This window comes from Mirounga angustirostris, unplaced genomic scaffold (genome assembly GCF_029215605.1).
Source record: "Mirounga angustirostris isolate CCGP_5_RB_7025 unplaced genomic scaffold, mMirAng1.0.hap1 SCAF_15, whole genome shotgun sequence".
Classification (NCBI taxonomy): domain Eukaryota; kingdom Metazoa; phylum Chordata; class Mammalia; order Carnivora; family Phocidae; genus Mirounga; species Mirounga angustirostris.
In genome coordinates this window covers 32,566,924-32,588,901 of record NW_026991723.1, presented here as the reverse complement: position 1 = coordinate 32,588,901, position 21,978 = coordinate 32,566,924, and the positions used below count along the sequence as shown (strand labels likewise).

At 38.3% G+C, this 21,978-nt stretch overlaps 2 protein-coding genes across 16 annotated transcripts in view; one reads left to right on the top strand and one right to left on the bottom strand.

Moving 5' to 3' along the window:
- The window catches only part of KDM4C (lysine demethylase 4C), a 459,829-nt gene that overhangs the window by 208,401 nt on the left and 229,450 nt on the right, over positions 1–21,978 (bottom strand). The gene's annotated exons all lie outside the window — the stretch shown is intronic.
- LOC123841975 (large ribosomal subunit protein uL23-like) lies at positions 12,401–13,306 on the top strand. The gene is made up of 2 exons (XM_045871425.3): positions 12,401–12,412; positions 12,709–13,306. The coding sequence occupies exons 1-2, from the start codon at positions 12,401–12,403 to the stop codon at positions 13,213–13,215; spliced, it is 519 nt and encodes a 172-aa protein (XP_045727381.2). The 3' UTR covers positions 13,216–13,306.

Here is a 21,978-nt window from a genome sequence, read left to right as displayed (position 1 = left end):
TAGATGAAGTTATTTTGTTCTGAATTCATGCATTGCATTTAACATTTTTTATGGATGATAAATTTGGGCAAGATCAGATAAGAATAGGGCTGACTCTGTAGACTCTTAGGGATCTAAATGTTTTATGAATATAAATATTTGCTCATAAGAGTCTATAAAATCACATATCAGAGCCACGAGAAATGGCATGGAAATATACAACATATAATCCTTCTCTTATAACACTTAGATATTTTGACTTCCACTTTTGAGTCTTTCAGGTATTTCTTTCTACATGACTAACGACATAATTCGAAGATAATCCTACACCTAGAATGAGCCTTAAAGAGTAAATCATCTTCTCCAATCATCATAATTCATAGATAAGAATCTAGGCAACAAAAATGCTAAGTGACTTGCTAGATGTAACAAGGATAGTGAATTTAAAAAGGTTCAAATGATGTAAGATTCATCCTATCTACCAGCCTCCCTGGGATTTTCGATTTCCCATTCACTGAGCAACCACTGAGTACACAGGAACATGCTGAGTAATGCAAGTGGCTGAACACAGAACTAGCCATTTTCCAGGGCTCACAAGATAATGCTGGCCATGTTGAAAACCAACCACTGCACTGATACAGAAGATGCTCACCTCATCTCCACTTCTGCAGAACTGGAAATGAAGACAGCATCCCCTAATCTTCTTCCATATTTTTTGCACACTTCAAACACTAATATCAATATAGGAAAATATTAATGAAGAAATACTGTTTTTTATAAAGGGGACAAGAGAGGAGTAAAGGAGGAAAAAAATTAATGAAATGGCCGTACATGCATAATACAGTTCCCACAATAGAAGCTCTGGATAGTATATATGCAGGGTACTCTTGCTTGGTAAAAATAAAAATAACCTGCTGACAGCTTTCATATAAATTCTAGATTACCATTTTTAAATCCTATGTCATACTGAATTTTGAATGTGAGTGTCAGGAAAAATAAAACCTTTATTTAATTAACAACCATATTATAAACACTATCCCACACTCAAAGCACTCTGATCACAAGTCTCTTGCCACCTAAAAAATCCCTGGTACTATTTCCAAAACAGGAAACAACTTGATGAAAGCTAACTAGACCAAAAAGTAATGCTTTTCAGAAGAAGTGTAATTTATTTCAGGCTTCCTAATGTTAACAATATGGTCAAAAACTTACCACCAAATATTAAAAAGAAAATAAATAATTTTGTTGGGAATAAGATTTTTTAAATTTTAAAATTCACTGACAACACATTTTTTTTCAGTGACACTTCCTTAGAAAACCACATAGTAACACTATAAGTAAATAATTCAGCATTTCAGATTCATTTTATTTGGCAATTCCTGTGTTTCCACTCAAGTGTGAGAATATGTCTGGCACAGCTATTATCTTTTCTCTGTTATTAATTTTGTGAAATTATTTAAAGCAGAAAAAAACAGTAAATATATTCAACATGAACTAGAAGAAAAACAAAGAGAGGATAGACAAACACACAATGGATTTTAAGTGTTTCTTCAATTTCTCGCTGGCCAAATTTAGAACACCATCAATAAAAAATATATGGAGAAAGATTTCTTATAAGAAGACATTCATTATTATTCTATGGAATTGAAATGGGAAAAACAGGATATAAATCAGATTATGGCTAACAGGGATCCAACAAGCAGAACTAACCTCCATGACTGTTACTGTTAGTTGCCTGACTTCAAACTCATGAATAGAAAAATAAAAGCTGCATAAACCAATCTGTGACATGTTACAAATAAATCATGCCAACAATCTGGCAACACATAACAAAACTTTTAAATAGGTAATTATTTTTAAAATATGAATAATCTGTGACCAGTAATATAACAACTGGGAATTCATCATAAGGAAATAATGATTAATTAATGTACCAGCTTATATTTAAGAATGTTCACCTTAGCAGTGTTTATCAAAAATCTAAAAAATGGAAAAAAAAACACTTCCTGAAACAACAGAATATTCCTTAAAAGAAATATTTCTATAACTTATGGGAAGATATTTAATGACATGGAAAAGCATTACCATTAGGTGGAGAAAAGAGGTTTTATATACATATGATCACATATTAATGTACATATATTATATATATATAAAATATATATATATATGCTTACCTGTAATAAACATACATATGTGAGAAACTAATATATTTCCTTATCTGATTGGGGGAGCAGGATGAGGACAGACACAGTGAGTACAACTAGAAGTGGTCACAGCAGGAGGAGGTTGCTGGACTAAAGCCCAACACTTGGAGTAGAAATATCCATAAATAGATGGATCCCTTTCTTGTTTTGTTTTGTTTTGTTTTTCTTTTTAGATGGATCCCTCTCTTAAGTGGCATAAAGTTTCTTCCTCACTCTTGATCTCTCTATATTTCTCTCAAAGCAAAGGGTTTCATTTCCTAGCACCTTGGTCTTTTCCTTCAGATCACTCACAACAATTTACAATCACGTGCTTGTATGATTATTTAGTTAACATCTGTTTCCCACAGTAGAACCTACGTTCTGTGAGGGTCAGCTTCAGATCTGTTTTAGCACTGTATATCACCACCAACACATGCTCCATGAATATTAGTTGAATGACTGCCAAAACACTAGAGTATTGACAGTAACACAAGAAACAAGACAAAAATTAGAATTAAAATCTAGTGTTGACCTCACTATATTTGAATTATTTAATGATTGGCCTCATTTCTATTTACATAATTTACTTAAAAATTGAACTACCTCAACAGTATGCAGAACCTGTGATTAGAAGACCTCAAAGTATTTCATTAGTAAATAAGGGGACTCTGCCTTAATTAATGAGAAACATGTCATAAATGTTTAAAAGCACTTTTTTTTTGTCCAGGAAATGACATGTAGCTACAAACTGCAAGTCAGATTTCTAACTCCATGTCCATTGTCTAAGAAATTGATTAATTTAAATAAAACATAAAATTGTCATTGCTGTAATGAACCATCAACAAGCTGTGGACAAGAGAATTCTTTCACTACCCCAGGGGCAATGGGTCCACTGATAAAATCTATGAAGTGTTCTGGTGGAATGTGCTTTATTTTTACTCTGCAGAAACTCATTAATCAGTCTAAATGTAAGAGTGGGATACATAAGAAATGCCATTTTAATGATGTACATTTCCTCATATCCACATGTACTCTTAATATATATAAATCCAAACTGGACTGAGTCCAAAAAGTAATCATAAATACAGCCTATATCAGCCTCATGTTCTGCCAAGCCTTGAAAGACCACTTTAAAACAACCCCATTCAACCTCATTTCTGGTGCCAAAAAAAGCCCCACATTTGTACAGTTTATACAATAATCATACTAAAGATTATTAACCTATATGTGTAATAAGAAATTCACTTATTTCCTTAGATGTGCCTGCCTATAACCATCCATCAACTGTCAACAAATAAAAAAACAGGAACATTTTGTCTTCACTAGTGAATAAATACAAGCTGTAGTAACTACCTATTAAATCAAACTGCAAAAATCTTTCCTCACAGATTCAGAGTGATCTAATTAAAGGGGAGAGGGAAGTACAGCAGCAGGAATGGCAGGGTTACTGCAGGAGTTCACCAGTTGGATTCTGGTTCACTTTGCATCTCAAGAGCTATTGCTGACGTATGCTGGGAGGGCCGGGTACGGGTCAAGGAGAACTTTTTATCACATTGAACAATTATCAGACACCAGGTCTGCTCACCCTTTGTCTGTTTACTTTGTCCAAGAAAATAGGAAATAAGTTGAAAATGGCTTCCCACTATTCTAATTCCATTTGGGAAATTCATTTTGCTGCAAAATTACCACACCTGATCCATATAACCCCTGGCCCAAGACTGTAAAAGGCAATCCTTCCTTTCACAGAGATGAAAATCACGAAGCCTATCCCACCAAAGGCTTTTATTTCCCCTCTATGTGAAATGTATATTGAAAAGAAAACCAACATAAAGCCCAGTTCTTTAATCAAATATTAAATTACATCCATTTTCAATTCAATTTAATACTGTGCTGCTGCAATTATATCCACAATAACAAGCTATGGCTGCATTCATTCTACAAACATTTTGAGCCTAACAGAAGCAAAGAGGTATGACTACAATGATCGAACGTCATAAAGGAGCAGCTACATGAAAAAAGGAAAAGATCTGGAAAAAAGTTTTCAACTTTCACCATTGGTTAAGTTTTGAGGAACTTAAAGGGTGGTTTTTTATTTTTTTATTTTTTCTAAAAAATTTACTATAACTGGTATGGCAGAATTAAATCATTAAGTTTTATTCCATTTGTCATTCCTAACACTTTTCTTCCTTAGGATATTCTGACTAAAAAAGAATACACCTTGATTCTCCCCCAAGGCTGGGCCATGTTTTTTAGGTGATGCTAGATTGGCCAATCAAGCTTTCCATCCTAATGGCAATACTGATTGGTTTAGGGATGGGCACATGACCCAAACTAAGTCAACGGGATTAATCACAGGACCTGAACCACCTTATTAGCCTAGAAAAGCCAACAGCCTTCTTTCCTGCACGATGGGGAACACTGCCTGAGAAGGAAACCCAGTGTGATAGAAGAACCAGAGATAAGACAGTATAATTAGAAGGACTAAGATAGATGATAGATGATAGATAGATAGATAGATAGATAGATAGATAGATAGATAGATGATAGATAGATAGATAGATAGATAGATGATAAATATCTAATAGATATCTGAAGATATAACTCAAGGAGGTAGACCATTTTTTTCTGCACCAAAATAAGAGTTGAAAGGACAAAACTTTTGAGAATGTTTACCCATTAAGAGTATCTTAGCACAGAATATGCACACTTTATACTAAGAGAAAATGTTAAAATCATCTATAAGCATAAAAAGGATTTTTAAATTCAGTTCTCCAGACTGTTACTGGAAATATATCTATAGTTGAAAACAAAGCATAAACATTTGCATTTGACTTACAAAAAAAGGATTTTATATTCAGAACGCGATGGAATGGGTTATCACGTAATAGACTTATACTGTGATCCAAACACAGATACAAAAGTTAAATTAATAAGACAATTAGTAACAGAAAATTATACATAAGAATTTTCCAAAATAGAAGACCATTTCAATTTCCATTTCTACATATGTTCAAAATAATTAAGGTCAATTAACATGTTTAGAATAATAGACTTAAAGGTAAACAGATGCATTAACTCAATGTTTTGATTTTTTTTATTATGTTACGTTAACCACCATACATTACATCATTAGTTTTCGATATAGAATTCCATGATTCATTGTTTGCATATAACACCCAGTGCTCCATGCAGTAGGTGCCCTCTTTAATACCATCACCAGGCTGACCCAACCCCCCACCCCCCTCCCCTCTAGAACCCTCAGTTTGTTTCTCAGAGTCCATATTCTCTCATGGTTCGACTGCCCCTCTGAATTCTCCCCCTTCATTTTTCCCTTCCTACTATCTTATTTTTTTTAACATACAATGTATTATCTGTTTCAGAGGTACAGGTCTGTGAGTCAACAGTCTTACACAATACACAGCGCTCAGCATAGCACATACCCTCCCTAATGTCTATCACCCAGCCACGCCATCCCTCCCAGCCCCCACCACTCCAGCAACCCTCAGTTTGTTTCCTGAGAATAAGATTTCCTCATATCAGTGAGGTCATATGATACATGTCTTTCTCTGACTGACTTATTTCACTTAACATAATACACTCCAGTTCCATCCACATCCTTGCAAATGGCAAGATTTCATTCCTTTTGATGGCTACATAATATTCCATTGTGTGTGTGTGTGTGTGTGTGTGTATACCACTTCTTCTTTATCCATTCATCTGTTGATGGACATGTGCACTCTTTCCATAGTTTGGCTATTGTGGACATTGCTGCTATAAACATCGGAGGGCACGTACCCCTTCGGATCCCTTCATTTGTATCTTTGGGGTAAATACACAGGAGTGCAATTGCTGGGTTATAGGGTAGCTCTATTTTCAACGTTTGAGGAACCTCCATACTGTTTTCCAGAGTGGCTGCACCAGCTTGCATTCCCACCAACAGAGTAGGAGGATCCCCTTACTCCGCATACCTGCCCACATCTCTCATTTCCAGACTTATTTTAGCCATTTCTGATTGGTGTGAGCTGGTATCTCAAGGAGGTTTTGATTTGGATTTCCCTGAGTGATGCTGAGCACTATTTCATGTCTGTTGGCCATTTGGATGTCTTCTTTGGAAAACTGTCTGTTCATGTCTTCTGCCCATTTCTTAATTGGATCATTTGCTCTTTGGGTGTTGAGATTGTTAAATTCTTTATAGATTTTAGATAATAGCCCTTTATCTAATATGTCATTTGCAAATATATTCTCCAATTCTGTCAGGTGTCTTTTGGTTTTGTTGACTATTTCTTTTGCTGTGCAAAAGCTTTTTATCTTGATGAGGTCCCAATAGTTCATTTTTGCCCTTGCTTCCCTTGGCTTTCGTGATGTTTCTAGGAAGAGGTTGCTGCGGCTGAGGTCGAAGAGGTGGCTGCCTGTACTCTCCTTTAGGATGTTGAGGGACTCCTGTCTCACACTGAGGTCTTTCAACCATTTGGAGCCTATTTTTGTGTGTGGTGTAAGGAAATGGTCCAGTTTCATTCTCCTACATGTGGCTCTCCAATTTTCACAACACCATTTGTTGAAGAAACTGTCTTTTTGCCATTGGACATTCTTTCCTGCTTTGTCAAAGATGAGTTGACCATAGAGTTGAGGGTCCATTTCTGGGCTCTCTATTCTGTTCCACTGATCTATACATCTGTTTTTGTGCCAGTACCATACTGTCTTGATGATGACAGCTTTGTATTAGAGCATGAAGTCCGGAGTTGTGATGCCAACAGCTATGCTCTTCTTTTGCAACATTCCTCTACCTATTCAGGGTCTTTTCTGGTTCCATACAAATATTATTTGTTCCATTTCTTTGAAAAAAGTGGATGGACTTTTGACACGGATTGCACTGAATGTTGTAGATTGCTCTAGGTAGCATTGACATCTTCACAATATTTGTTCTTCCAATCCATGAGCATGGAACGTTTTTCCATTTCTTTGTGTCTTCCTCAATTTCTTTCATGAGTATTTTATGGTTTTCTGAGTACAGATACTTTGCCTCCTTGGTTAGATTTATGCCTAGGAAATCTTATGATTTTGGGTGCAATTATAAATGGGATCGACTCTTTAATTTATCTTTCTTCTGTCTTGTTGTTGGTGTATAGGAATGCCACTGATTTTTGTGCATTGATTTTATATCCTGCCACTTGACTGAATTCCTGTATGAGTTCTAGCAGTTTTGGGGTGGAGTCTTTTGGGTTTTCCACATAGAGTATCATATCATCTGCAAAGAGTGTGAGTTTCACTTCTTCTTTGACAATTTGGATGCCTTTGATTTTTTTTTGTTGTTGTTGTCTGATTGCTGTGGCTAGGACTTCTAATACTATGTTGAATAGCAGTGGTGAGAGTGGATATCCCTACCCTGTTCCTGATCTTAGAGGGAAAGCTCTCAGTTTTTCCCCATTGAGAAGGATATTCGCTGTAGGTTTTTCATAGATGGCTTTTATGATATTGAGGTATGTACCCTGTATCGCTATACTCTGAATAGTTTTGATCAAGAAAGGATGCTGTACTTTGTCAAAAGCTTTTTCTGCATCTATTGAGAGGATCATATGGTTCTTGTTCTTTCTTTCATTAATGTATTGTATCACGTTGATTGATTTGGGGATGTTGAACCAACCTTGCAACCCAGGGATAAATCCCACTTGGTTGTGGTGAATAATCCTTTTAATATACTCTTGGATCCTATTGGCTAGTATTTTGGTGAGAATTTTTGCATCCATGTTCATCAAGGATATTGGTCTGTAATTCTCCTTTTTGATGGGGTATTTGGTTTGAGGATCAAGGTAATGGTGGCCTCATAAAACGAGATTGGAAGTTTTCCTTCCATTTCTATTTTTGGAACAGTTTCAGAAGAGTACGTATTAATTCTTCTTTAAATGTTTGGTAGAATTCCCCTGGGAAGCCATCTGGCCCTGGGCTTTTGTTTGTTGGGAGATTTTTGATGACTGCTTCAATTTCCTTAGTGGTTATAGGTCTGTTCAGGTTTTCTATTTCTTCCTGGTTCAGTTTTGGTAGTTGATACATCTCTAGGAATGCATCAATTTCTTCCAGATTCTCTAATTTCCTGGCATAGAGTTGCTCATAATATGTTCTTATAATTGTCTGTACTTCTTTGGTGTTGGTTGTGATCTCTCCTCTTTCATTCATGATTTTGTTGATTTGGGTCATTTCTCTTTTTTTTTTTTTTTTTGAGAAGTCTGGCTAGGGGTTGATCAATCTTGTTAATTCTTTCAAAGAACCAGCTTCTAGTTTTGTTGATCTGTTCTACTGCTCTTTTAGTTTCTATTTCATTGATTTCTGCTCTGATCTTTATGATTTGTCTTCTCCTGCTGGGTTTAGGCTTTATTTGCTGTTCTTTCATCCAGCTCCTTTAGGTGTAGGGTTAGGTTGTGTATTTGAGACCTTTCTTGTTTCCTGAGAAAGGCTTGTATTGGTATATACTTTCCTCTTAGAACTGCCTTTGCTGCATCCCAAAGATTTTGAACAGTTGTGTTTTCATTTACATTGGTTTCCATGTATTTCTTTAATTCTTCTTTAATTTCCTGGTTGACCCATTCATTCTTTAGTAGGATGCTCTTTAGCCTCCATGTATTTGAGTTCTTTCCGACTTTCCTCTTGTGATTGAGTTCTAGTTTCAAAGCATTGTGGTTGAAAATGGGCAGGGAATGATCCCAATCTTTTGGTACCAGCTAAGACCTGATTTGTGACCTAGGATGTGATCTATTCTGGAGAATGTCCCATGGGCACTAGAGAAGAATGTGTATTCTGTTGCTTCGGGATGAAATATTCTGAATATATCTGTGAAGTCCATTTTGTCTAGTGTGTCATTTAAAATTTTTTTTTAACTTTTTCTTTTTTTAAGATTTTAAATATTTCACGGAGAGAGACACAGCCAGAGAGGGAGCACAATCAGGGAGAGAGGGAGCGGGAGAAGTAGGCTTCCCTCTGGGCAGGGAGCCCAATGCGGGGTTGATCCCAGGACTCTGGGATCATGACCTGAGCTGAAGGCAGACGCTTAACAACTGAGCCACCCAGGTGCCCCTAAAATCTTTATTTCTTGTTGGTCTTTTCCTTAGATGATCTGTCCATTTCAATGACGGGGGGTTGTTAAAGTCCCCCACTATTATTGTATTGTTGTTAATGTGTTTCTTTGCTTTTGTTATTAATTGCCTTATATAATTGGCTGCTCTCATGTTAGGGGCATAGATATTTACAATTGTTAGATCTTCTTGTTGGATAGACCCTTTAAGTAGGATATAATGTCCTTCCTCATCTTTTATTACAGTCTTTGGTTTAAAATCTAATTTGTCTGATATAAGGATTGCCACCCCAGCTTTCTTTTGGTGTCCATTAGCATGGTAAATGGTTTTCCACCCCCTCACTTTCAATCTGGGGGTGTCTTTGGTTCTAAAATGAGTCTCTTGCAGACAGCATATCGATGGGTCTTGTTTTTTAATCCAGTCTGATAGCCTGTGTCTTTTGATTGGGGCATTTGGCCCACTTACATTCAGGGTAACTATTGAAAGATATGAATTTAGTGCCGTTGTGTTGCCTGTAAGGTGACTATTACTGTATATTGTCTGTGTTCCTTTCTGGTCTATGTTACTTTTAGGCTCTCTCTTTGCTTAGAGGACCCCTTTCAAGATTTCTTGTAGGGCTGGTTTTGTGTTTGCAAATTCCTTTAGTTTTTGTTTGTCCTGGAAGCTTTTTATCTCTCCTTCTATTTTCAATGACAGCCTAGCTGGATAAAGTATTCTTGGCTGCATATTTTTCTCATTTAGTGCTCTGAATATCATGCCAGCCTTTTCTGGCCTGCCAGGTCTCTGTGGATAGGTCTGTTGCCAATCTAATGTTTCTACCATTGTAGGTTACAGATCTCTTGTTCCGAGCTGCTTTCACGATTTTCTCTTTGTCTCTGAGACTCGTAAGTTTTCCTATTAGATGTCAGGGTGCTGACCTATTTTTATTGATTTTGAGAGGGGTTCTCTGGCCTCCTGGATTTTGATGCCTGTTTCCTTCCCCAAATTAGGGAAGTTCTCTGTTGTAATTTCCTCCAATATACCTTCTGCTCCTGTCTCTCTTTCTTCTTCTTCTGGGATCCCAGTTATTCTAATGTTGTTTTGTCTTATGGTATCAGTTATCTCTTGAATTCTGCCCTCGTGCTCCAGTAGTTGTTTCTCTTTTTCTCAGCTTCTATATTTTCCATCATTTGGTCTTCTATATGGCTAATTCTCTGTTCTGCCTCATTTATCCTAGAAGTTAGAGCCTCCATATTTTTATTGCACCTCATTAATAACCTTTTTCATTTTGATTGGCTAGATTTTAGTTCTTTTATTTCTCCAGAAAGGGTTTCTCTAATATCTTCCATGTTTTTGTCAAGGTCAGCTAGTATCTTTAAAATCATCATTCTGAACTCTAGTTCCAACATCTTACTAATGTCTATATTGATTAGGTCCCTGGCAGTCGGTACTGCCTCTTGTTCTTTTTTTTCAGGTGATTTTTTCCCGTCTTGTCATTTTGTCCAGAGGAGCATAGATGAATGAGGGAACAAAATGCTAACAGGGTAACAATGACCCCAGAAAAATATACACTAAACAAATCAGAAGAGACCTGAAACAAAGGGAAAAGAAAGGGAAAGAAAGAAAAAAGAAAAAGAAAAAAAGATAAAAACAAACAAACAAAAAACAGAATATGATCAAATATGATCAGGCTGGTGCACAGATCAGTGCCACACACTAGATTTTGGGTGTATTTTGGTCTTGTAGAAGAAAGTGCCTCCCAAAATTTTAAAGAAAAAAACACATATATGTACAAAAATAAGGGTAAATACGATGAAGGGATGGAATATGACTGTAAAGATCAAAATTATAAAAGATTTTATAAAAGGAATTGATAAAAAGTTGGTTGAAAAAAGAAAGAAGAAGATTTAAAAAGGGAAAAAAAGGAGAGAATGTGATCAGGCAGGAGACTAGAACAAAACCATACACTAGAGATTTAGAGTATATTTTAGTCTGTTAGAAGAAACTGTATCTCAAAATTTTAAAGAGAAAACAACTAATATATATATGCCAAAAATACGGGTAACTACTATGAAGGGATAGACTATGACTCTCAAAAGGAAAAATAAAAATGCTTTTTAAAAAAGTGATTGATAAGATGTTGTTTGAAAATGGAAAAAGAAAATTTCAAAAAAAAAAGTTAAAAAAAATTAACTTTGAAAGACTAAAGAATCATGGGGAAAAAGCGATGAATTCTATGTGCTCGATTCCCCTAGTGCTGGAATTCTGCAGTTCTCATTGATTGGTAAACTCGGTCTTGGCTGGTGGTTCTTGCTGATCTTCTGGGGGAGGGCCTGTTGCTGTGGTTCTCAGATGTCTTTGCTGGAGGCGGAACTGCCCCGCCCTTGCCCAGTCCAGGCTAAGTAATCTGCTCGGGTTTGCTCTCGGGAGCTTTTGTTCCCTGCAAGCTTTCTGTACAGCTTTGGAGGACGAGAGTGAAAATGGCAGCCTCCCAATTTCCGCCCCACAGGAGCTGAGAACTTGGGGCCCCACTCCTCAGTGCGCCCTCAGAGAAAAACAGTCAATCACTCCCATATCCCGGGTCTCCGGCCCGCACTCCATGCTCACCCAGCCTTTGACCCAGTGTATCTATCTGTGGCGCATGACCCCGTTTGGAGTTTCCAAGCCCAGTAGATCCCTGCAGTGCACTCCCGCGCCGCTCCTCCCGGGGGAGAAAGGGGAGTCTCCCTGGATCTGCCACTTATTGTGTCCCTGCTGGAAGAGCAGGGGCCTGACTGTGCCGCAGATCACAGTTTATGGCAACCCTGAGCTGAGAGCCCACTACTTGGCTCTATCTCTGCAGCCGGGTTCCCCGCTCCGATAGCTGGGAGCTCTGCCACACTCAGGCACCCCTGGTCTTTCCATGACCCCGAGGGTCCTGACACCACACTGATGCAGCGAGGGTTCCACCCCCCACTTAACCACTGGAGTGACGTCCCTCAGCAGAGCCAACTTCTAAAATATACGATTTTGTGCTCCGCTGCTCTAGCACTTGTCTATAGCGGCCGACGGAGGCCTCCTCCCCCACCGTCTATCTTCCCAAATATCGACTCGGATTCACTTCTCCGCACGTCCTACCTTCCAGAACGTGGTTGCTTTTCTGTTCAGAGAGTTGCTGCTATTCTTTTCTTTGATTTCCTATTGAGTTCGGACATGTTCAGAAAGGTTTGATCCCTATCTAGCTGAATTCCTGGGACCAGAAGAAATTTAGGTCTCTTACTCCTCCACCATCTGGCTCCTTCTCCTAACTCCATGTTTTTAATCTCAAAACGTGATTTTCATATGGCTGTTAAAACCATTTAGGGTTTTAAATGCCAGTCACAACACACAAAAAGCATTGAATAAGAAAAGTATATAAATGTATACATTCATTTCAGTCTCTATATCATCAAGAAAGAAACATCAAAATAGCAATTAACTATTGACTAAGCCAATACAAGTTACATATTCCAACATCCCAGAACCAATACAAAAATTTTAAACACCCGCCTTTTCACGAAGATGGTGTGGAAGCTAAAAAGGAAGCCCCTGCCCCTCCCAAAGCCGAAGCCAAAGCAAAGGCTTTGAAGGCCAAGAAATTGGTGCTGAAAGGCGTTCATAGCCACAAAAAAAAGATCTGCGTGTCAACTACATTCCGACAACCCAAGACACTGCGTCTGCAATGGCAGCCCAAATATCCTCGAAAGAGCGCCCCCAGGAGAAACAAGGTTGATCACTATGCCAGCATCAAGCTCCTCCTGGCTACTGAGTCAGCCATGAAGAAAATAGAAGACAACAACACACTTGTGTTCATTGTGAATGTCATGTCCAATAAGCACCAGATCAAACAGGCTGTGAAGAAGCTCTACAACACTGACGTGGCAAAGGTCTACACCTTAATCAGGCCTGATGGAGAGAAGAAGGCATATGTTCTACTGGCTCCTGACTATGATGCTTTGGACATTGCCAACAAAATTGGAATCATCTAAACTGAGTCCAGCTGGCTAAATCTAAATATAAAATTTTTCACCAAAAAAAAAAAAAAATTAAACGCCCAATATAAAATATATTGCTTTAAAAGCCTAATCGAAAATACCACCTCACTTTAATATTCAGCTCTAAATACTAATTTTAAATAAAATGTCAGAAATATGGCAACTTATAACCACAGAGATATAAAATCACTAAGTGCCTAAAAATGAATAACATGTATCAAAAGATAATATTAAGTTATTGGCATTGAACTACAAAGGTTATTAGAATCCTAATTTTAATAAAGAATCCTGACTTTATTTTGGATTATTTCCAGCAGTTCATTTTTTTTTTAATATTCAACTATTCCTTTCATTTTTTTTTTTTTATGAAACAGTTTAACTTAATTATTATTTGTAGCAGCAACATCTAAAAATCTTGTCAATCATAGGCCAGAAGTTCTTCCTCTGAGAAGGCCTAAATGAGCAGAACATGAAACTGCTAGAGTGGAGGCAGCACGAAGAACTTTCTCACCAAGACTGATTAAATATAGCAATGGTACCTATGGTTTCCTTTGCCTATTGGCAAGTTATTCATGGTATTTTTTTCATTTATGTTTTTCACTAAAAAGAGCACCTTGATTCTCTGCAGAGGATAGGCCATGATTTTTAGGTGACACTAGAATGGTCAATCAAAGGTTGCATCCAATGGCAACAGTGACTGATTCAGGAATGGACAGATGACCCATGAACTCATTCTACAACACTAGCATTACCTTGATTCCTAAAACCAGACAAAAACACCACTAAAAAAGGAGAATTACAGGCCAAAATCCCTGATGAAAATGGATGCAAAAATTCTCAACAAGACACTAGCAAATCAAATCCAACAGTACATTAAAAGAATTATTCACTACAATCAAGTGGGATTTATTCCTGGGCTGCAGGGGTGACTCAATATTCACAAATCAATCAACATGACATGCCACATTAATGAAAGAAGGGATAAGAACCATATGATCCTCTCAATAGATGCAGAAAAAGCATTTGACAAAATACACCATCCATTCTCAATTAAAATCTTCAACAAAATAGGTATAGATGGAACATATCTCAACATCATAACAGCCAAATATGAAAGACCCACAGCTAAAATCATCCTCAATGGGGAAAAACTGAGAGCTTTCCTCTATGGTCAGAAACAAGACAGGGATGTCCACTCTCACCATTACCATTTAACATAGTAGTGGAAGTCTTAGTCTCAGCAATCAGACAACAAAAAGAAATAAAAGGCATCCAAATTGGCAAGGAAGAAGTCAAACTTTTGCTATTTGCAGACAACAAAATACTCTATGTAGAAAACCCAAAAGACTCCACCAAAAAATTCCTAGAACTAATACATGAATTCAGCAAAGTTGCAAGATATAAAAATCAACGTACAATCAGAAAAGACATGTATCATATGATCTCACTGATACAAGGAATTCTTAACCTCAAGAAACAAACTGAGGGTTGCTGGGGTGGTGGGAGGTGGGAGGGATGGGGTGGCTGGATGATAGACATTGAGGAGAGTATGTGCTATGGTGAGTGCTGTGAATTGTGTAAGACTGTTGACTTACAGACCAGTACCTCTGAAACAAATAATACATGACATGTAAAAAAAAAAAGTAAAAAAAATCAACGTACAGAAATCTGTTGCATTTCTATACACCAACAATGAAGCAGCAGAAAAAGAAATCAAGCAATTAATCCCATTTACAATTGCACCAAAACCAATTAAGATACCTAGGATAAACCTAACCAAAGAGGTAAAAGATCTGTACTCTGAAAACGACAGAACAATTAATGAAAGAAACTGAAGAGGACACAAAGAAATGGGAAAATATTCTGTGCTCATGGATTAGAAGAACAAGCATTGTTAAAATATCTATACTACCTAAAGCAGTCTGTACATTTAATAGAATCCCTATCAAAATACCAACAGGATTTTTCACAGGGCTAGAATGACCAATCCTAAAATCTGTATGCAGCCACAAAAGATCCCAAATAGCCAAAGCAATTCTGAAAAAGAAAAGCAAAGCTGGAGGCATCACAATTCTGGACCTCAAGCTCTATTCCAAAGCTGTGGTCATCGAGACAGTATGGTACTGGCACAAAAACAGACACAAAAATCAATGGAACAGAATAGAGAACCCAGAAATGGATCCTCAGCTCTTTGGTCAACTAATCTTTGACAAAGCAGGAAAGAATGTCCCATGGAAAAAAGACAGTGTCTTCAATAAATGGTGTTGGGAAAACTGGACAGCTACATGCAAAAGAATGAAACTGGACCACTTTCTTACACCATACACAAAAATAAATTCCAAATGGATGAAAGACCTAAATGTGAGACAGGAAACCATCAAAATCCTAGAGGAGAACACAGAAAGTAACCTCTTTGACCTCAGCCTTAGCACTTCTTACTAGACACGTCTCCAAAGGCAAGGGAAACAAAAGCAAAAATGAACTATTGGGATCTCATCAAGATAAAAAGCTTTTACACAGCAAAGGTCACAATCCAAAAAACTAAAAGGCAGCCTATGGAATGGGAGAAGATATTTGCAAATGACATATCTGATAAAGGGCTGGCATCCAAAATCTATAAAGAACTTACCAAACTTAACACCCAAAACCAAAAAATCCAGTTAAGAAATGGGCAGAAAACATGAATAGACATTTTTCCAAAGAAGACAATGAAATGGCTAGCAGACTCATGAAAAAGTGCTCAACATAACTCATCATCAGGGAAATACAAATCAAAACCACAATGAGATGCCACCTCACACCTGTTACAAAGGCTAAAATTAACAATACATGAAAAAACAGGTGTTGGCGAGGATGTAGAGAAAGGGGCACCCTCTTACACTGTTGGTGGAAATGCAAAATGGTGCAGTCACTCTGGAAAACAGTATGGAGGTTCCTCAAAAAGTAAAAATGGAGCTACCCTATGATCGAGCAAATGCATTACTAGTGCACTATTATCCTTTACCCAAAGGATACAAAAATATGGATTCAAAAGCATACATGTATCCTGATGTTTCTACCAGCATTATCAACAATAGCCAAACTATGTAAAAAGCTCAAATGTCCACTTTCCATTGACTGATGGATGGATAAAGAAGATGTGGTGGTGTACACACACACACACACACACACACACACACACACACACTATGGAGTATTACTCAGTCATTAAAAAGAATGAATTCTGAGGGCGGAGCAAGATGGCGGAGGAGTAGGAGACCTGGATTTCATCTCCTCTCAGGAATTCAGCTGGATAGGGATCAAACCATTCTGAACACCTACAAACTCAACAGGACATCGAAGAAATGAAGAGCAACAACTCTCTCATCAGAAAAACGACCACTTTCTGGAAGGTAGGACGTGCGGAGAAGTGAATCCGAGGCGATATTCGGGAGGATAGACGGCGGGGGAGGGGCCTGCGTTGGCCACTTCTGGCAAGTGATAGAGCCGCGGAGCACAAAATCGGAACTTTTAAAAGTCTGCGCCGCCGAGGGACTTCACTCTGGTGGCTAAGCGGGGGGTGGAACCCTCCGGGACAGTGTGGTCTCAGGACCCTCGGAGTCACAGAAAGACCGGGGGTGCCTGAGTGTGGCAGAGCTCCCAGGTAACGAAGCAGGGAAGCCGGCTGCAGAGGCGGAGCCCAGGCGCGGGCTCTCAGCTCGGGGTTGCCATAAACCATGATCCGCGGCACAGTCGGGCCACTGCTCCTCCAGCAGGGACCCAACAAGCGGCAGATCCGGGGAGACTCACCTTCCTTCCCTGGGAAGAGCCACGCGGGAGTGCACCACAGGGATCTGCTGGGTTTGGAGACTCCACCCCGGGTCGGGTGCGAGAGATAGAAACGCGCAGTCATACGCCGGGTGAGCACGGAGTGCGGCCGGAGACCAGGGAGACGGGAGTGACTAACGGCTTTTCTCTGGGGGCTCACTGAGGAGTGGGGCCCCGAGTTCTCGGTTCCTCCGGGGCGGAGATTGGGAGGCCGCCATTTTCACTCTCCGCCTCCAAAGCTGTACGGAAAACTCGCAGGGAACAAAAGCCCCGGAGAGCAAACCCGAGCAGATTACTTAGCCGGGAGGGGGCAAGGGCGGGGCAATTCCGCCTCCCGCAGAGACATTTAGAAACCACGGCAACAGGCCCCTCCCCAGAACATCAGCGAGAACAGCCAGCCAAGACCAAGTTTACCGATCAATGAGAACGGCAGAACTCCAGCGCTAGGGGAATACTGCACATAGAATTCATGGCTTTTTTACCATGATTCTTTACTCTTTAAAAGTTAATTTTTTTAACTGTCTTTTTTTCTTGTTTTTTCTTTTTTTTTGAATTTTTCTTTTTCCCTTTTTCAACCAACATCTTATCGATCCCTTTTTAAAAAAAAATTTTCATTTTTCATTTTTAGACTCATATTCTATCCCTTCATAGTAGTTACCTATATTTTTGGCTTATATATATAAATTGTTCTCTCTTTAAAATTTTGAGATAGTTTCTTCTAACAGATTAAAATATACCCTAAATCTCTAGTATATGGGTGTTTTCTATTCCCCTGCCTGATCACATTCTCTTCTTTTTTTCTTTTTTCTTTTTTTAAATCCTCTTCTTTTTTCAAACAACTTCTTATCAATTCCTTTTATAAAATTTTTTATAATTTCCATCTTTACAGTCATATTCCATCCCTTCATCATATCAACCCTTATTTTTGTACATGTATAAGTTTTTCTTTCTTTAAGATTTTGGGAGGCACCTTCTTCTAAAAGACCAAAATACACCCCAAATCTAGTGTGTGCACTGATCTATATACCAGCCTGATCATATTTGATCACATTCTGGTTTTTGTTGTTGTTGTTGTTGTTGTTTTGTTTTGTTTTTATTTTTATCTGTATCTTTTTCTTTTTTTTTTCTTTTTCTTTTTTCTCTCTTTCCCTTTCTTTTCCCACTGCTTCAAGTCTTTTCTGATTTGTTTAGAGTATATTTTCTGGGGATGTTGTTACTCTGCTAGCATTTTGTTCTCTCATTAATCTATTCTACTCTGCACAGAATGACGAGACGGAAAAAATCACCTCAACAAAAAGAACAAGAGTTAGTACCGACCGCCAGGGACCTACTCAATACGGACATTAGTACGATGTCAGATCTAGAGTTCAGAATCATCACTTTAAAGATACTAGCTGGGCTTGAAAAAAATATGAAAGTTATTGGAGAAACACTTTCTGGAGAAGTAAAATAACTAAAATCCAACCAAGCAGAAATCAAAAAGGCTATTAATGAGGTGCAATCAAAAATGGGGGTGCTTACTGCTAGAATAAATGAGGCAGAAGGGAGAATCAGTGATATAGAAGACGAAATGATGGAAAATAAAGAAGCTGAGAAAAAGAGAGATAAACAACTATTGGATCACGAGGGCAGAATTCGAGAGATAAGCGATACCATAAGACGAAACAACATTAGAATAATTGGGATCCCAGAAGAAGAAGAAAGAGAGAGAGGGCCAGAAGGTATAGTGGAGCAAATTACACCAGAGAACTTCCCTAATCTGGGGAAGGAAACAGGCATCAAAACCCAGGAAGCACAGAGAACCCCTTTCAAAATCATTAAAAATAGGTCAACAACCCGACATCTAATAGGAAAACGTACGAGTCTCATAGACAAAGAGAAAATCCTGAAAGCAGCTCGGGAGAAGAGATATGTAACCTACAAGGGTAGAAACATTAGATTGGCAACAGACCTATCCAAAGAGACCTGGCAGGCCAGAAAGGACTGGCAGGATATATTCAGAGCACTAAATGAGAAAAATATGCAGCCAAGAATACTCTATCCAGCTAGGCTGTCACTGAAAATTGAAGGAGAGATAAAAAGCTTCCAGGACATACAAAAACTAAAGGAATTTGCAAACACAAAACCAGCCCTACAGGAAATCTTGAAAGGGGTCCTCTAAGCACAGAGAGAGCCTAAAAGCAACATAGACCAGAAAAGAACACAGACAATATACAATAACAGTCACCTTACAGGCAATACAATGGCACTAAATTCCTATTTTTCAATAGTTACCCTGAATGTAAATGGGCTCAATGCCCCAATCAAAACACACAGGCTATCAGACTGGATTAAAAAACAAGACACATCGATATACTGTCTGCAAGAGACTCATTTTAGAACCAAAGACACCCCCAGATTGAAAGTGAGGGGGTGGAAAACCATTTACCATGCTAATGGACACCAAATAAAGCTGGGGTGGCAATCCTTATATCAGACAAATTAGATTTTAAACCAAAGACTGTAGTAAGAGATGAGGAAGGGTCTTAAAGGGTCTATCCAATAAGAAGATCTAACAATTGTAAATATCTATGCCCCTAACATGGAAGCAGCCAATTATATAAGGCAATTAATAACAAAAGCAAGGAAACACATTGACAACAATACAATAATAGTGGGGGACTTTAAAACCCCCTCACTGAAATGGACAGATCATCTAAGCAAAAGATCAACAAGGAAATAAAGACTTTAAATGACACACTGGACCAAATGGACTTCACAGACATTTTCAGAACATTCCACCCCAAAGCAACAGTATACACATTCTTCTCTAGTGCCCATGGAACATTCTCCAGAATAGATCACATTCTAGGACATAAATCAGGTCTCAACCGGTACCAAAACATTGGGATCATTCCCTGCCTATTTTCAGACCACAATGCTTTGAAACTAGAACTCAATCACAAGAGGAAAGTCGGAAAGAACTCAAATACATGAAGGCTAAAGAGCATCCTACTGAAGAATGAATGGGTCAACCAGGAAATTAAAGAAGAATTTAAAAAATACATGGAAACCAATGAAAATGAAAACACAACTATTCAAAATCTTTGGGATGCAGCAAAGGCAGTCCTAAGAGGAAAGTATATAGCAAAACAAGCCTTTCTCAAGAAACAAGAAAGGTCTCAAATACACAACCTAACTCTACACCTAAAGGAGCTGGAGAAAGAACAGCAAATAAAGCCTAAACCCAGCAGGAGAAGAGAAATCATAAAGATCAGAGCAGAAATCAATGAAATAGAAACTAAAAGAACAGTAGAACAGATCAACGAAACTAGGACCTGGTTCTTTGAAAGAATTAACAAGATTGATAAACCCCTGGCCAGAGTTATTAAAAAGAGAAGAGAAATGACCCAAATCAACAAAATCATGAATGAAAGACGAGAGATCACAACCAACACCAAAGAAATACAAACAATTATAAGAACATATTATGAGCAACTCTATGCCAGCAAATTAGAGAATCAGGAAGAAATGGATGCATTCCTAGAGATGTATCAACTACCAAAACTGAACCAGGAAGAAATAGAAAACCTGAACAGACCTATAACCACTAAGGAAATTGAAGCAGTCATCAAAAATCTCCCAACAAACAAAAGCCCAGGGCCAGATGGCTTCCCAGGGGAATTCTACCAAACATTTCAAGAAGAATTAATACCTATTCTTCTGAAACTGTTCCAAAAAATAGAAATGGAAGGAAAACTTCCAAACTCATTTTATGAGGCCAGCATTACCTTGATCCCAAAACCGGACAAAGACCCCATCAAAAAGGAGAATTACAGACCAATATCCCTGATGAACATGAATGCCACAACTCTCACCAAAATACTAGCCAATAGGATCCAACAGTATATTAAAAGGATTATTCACCACGAACAAGTGGGATTTATCCCTGGGCTGCAAGGTTGGTTCAACATCCCCAAATCAATCAATGTGATACAATACATTAACAAAAGAAAGAACAAGAATCATATGATCCTCTCAATAGATGCAGAAAAATCTTTTGACAAAGTACAGCATCCTTTCTTTTTTTTTTTTAAAGATTTTATTTATTTATTTGAGAGAGAGAGAATGAGAGACAGAGAGTATGAAAGGGAAGGGGATCAGAGGGAGAAGCAGACTCCCCGCTGAGCAGGGAGCCCAATGCGGGACTCGATCCCGGGACTCTAGGATCATGACCTGAGCTGAAGGCAGTCGCTTAACCAACTGAGCCACCCGGGGGCCCAGTACAGCATCCTTTCTTGATCAAAACTCTTCAGAGTATAGGGATAGAGGGTACATACCTCAATATCATAAAAGCCATCTATGAAAAACCTACAGCGAATATCATTCTCAATGGGGAAAAACTGAGAGCTTTCCCCCTAAGGTGAGGAACGCGGCAGGGATGTCCACTATCACCACTGCTATTCAACATAGTATTGGAAGTCCTAGCCACAGCAATCAGACAACAAAAAGAAATCAAAGGCATCCAAATTGGCAAAGAAGAAGTCAAACTCTCACTCTTTGCAGATGATATGTGGAAAACCCAAAAGACTCCACCCCAAAACTGCTAGAACTCATACAGGAATTCAGTAAAGTGGCAGGATATAAAATCAATGCACAGAAGTCAGTGGCTTTCCTATACACCCACAATAAGAAAGAAGAAAGAGAAATTAAGGAGTCGATCCCATTTACAATTGCACCCAAAACCATAAGATACCTAGGAATAAATCTAACCAAAGAGACAAAGGATCTGTACTCAGAAAACTTTAAAATACTCATGAAAGAAATGGAGGAAGACACAAAGAAACGGAAAAACGTTCCATGCTCATGGATTGGAAGAACAAATATTGTGAAGATGTCAATGCTACCTAGAGCAATCTACACATTCAATGCAATCCCCATCAAAATACCATCCACTTTTTTCAAAGAAAT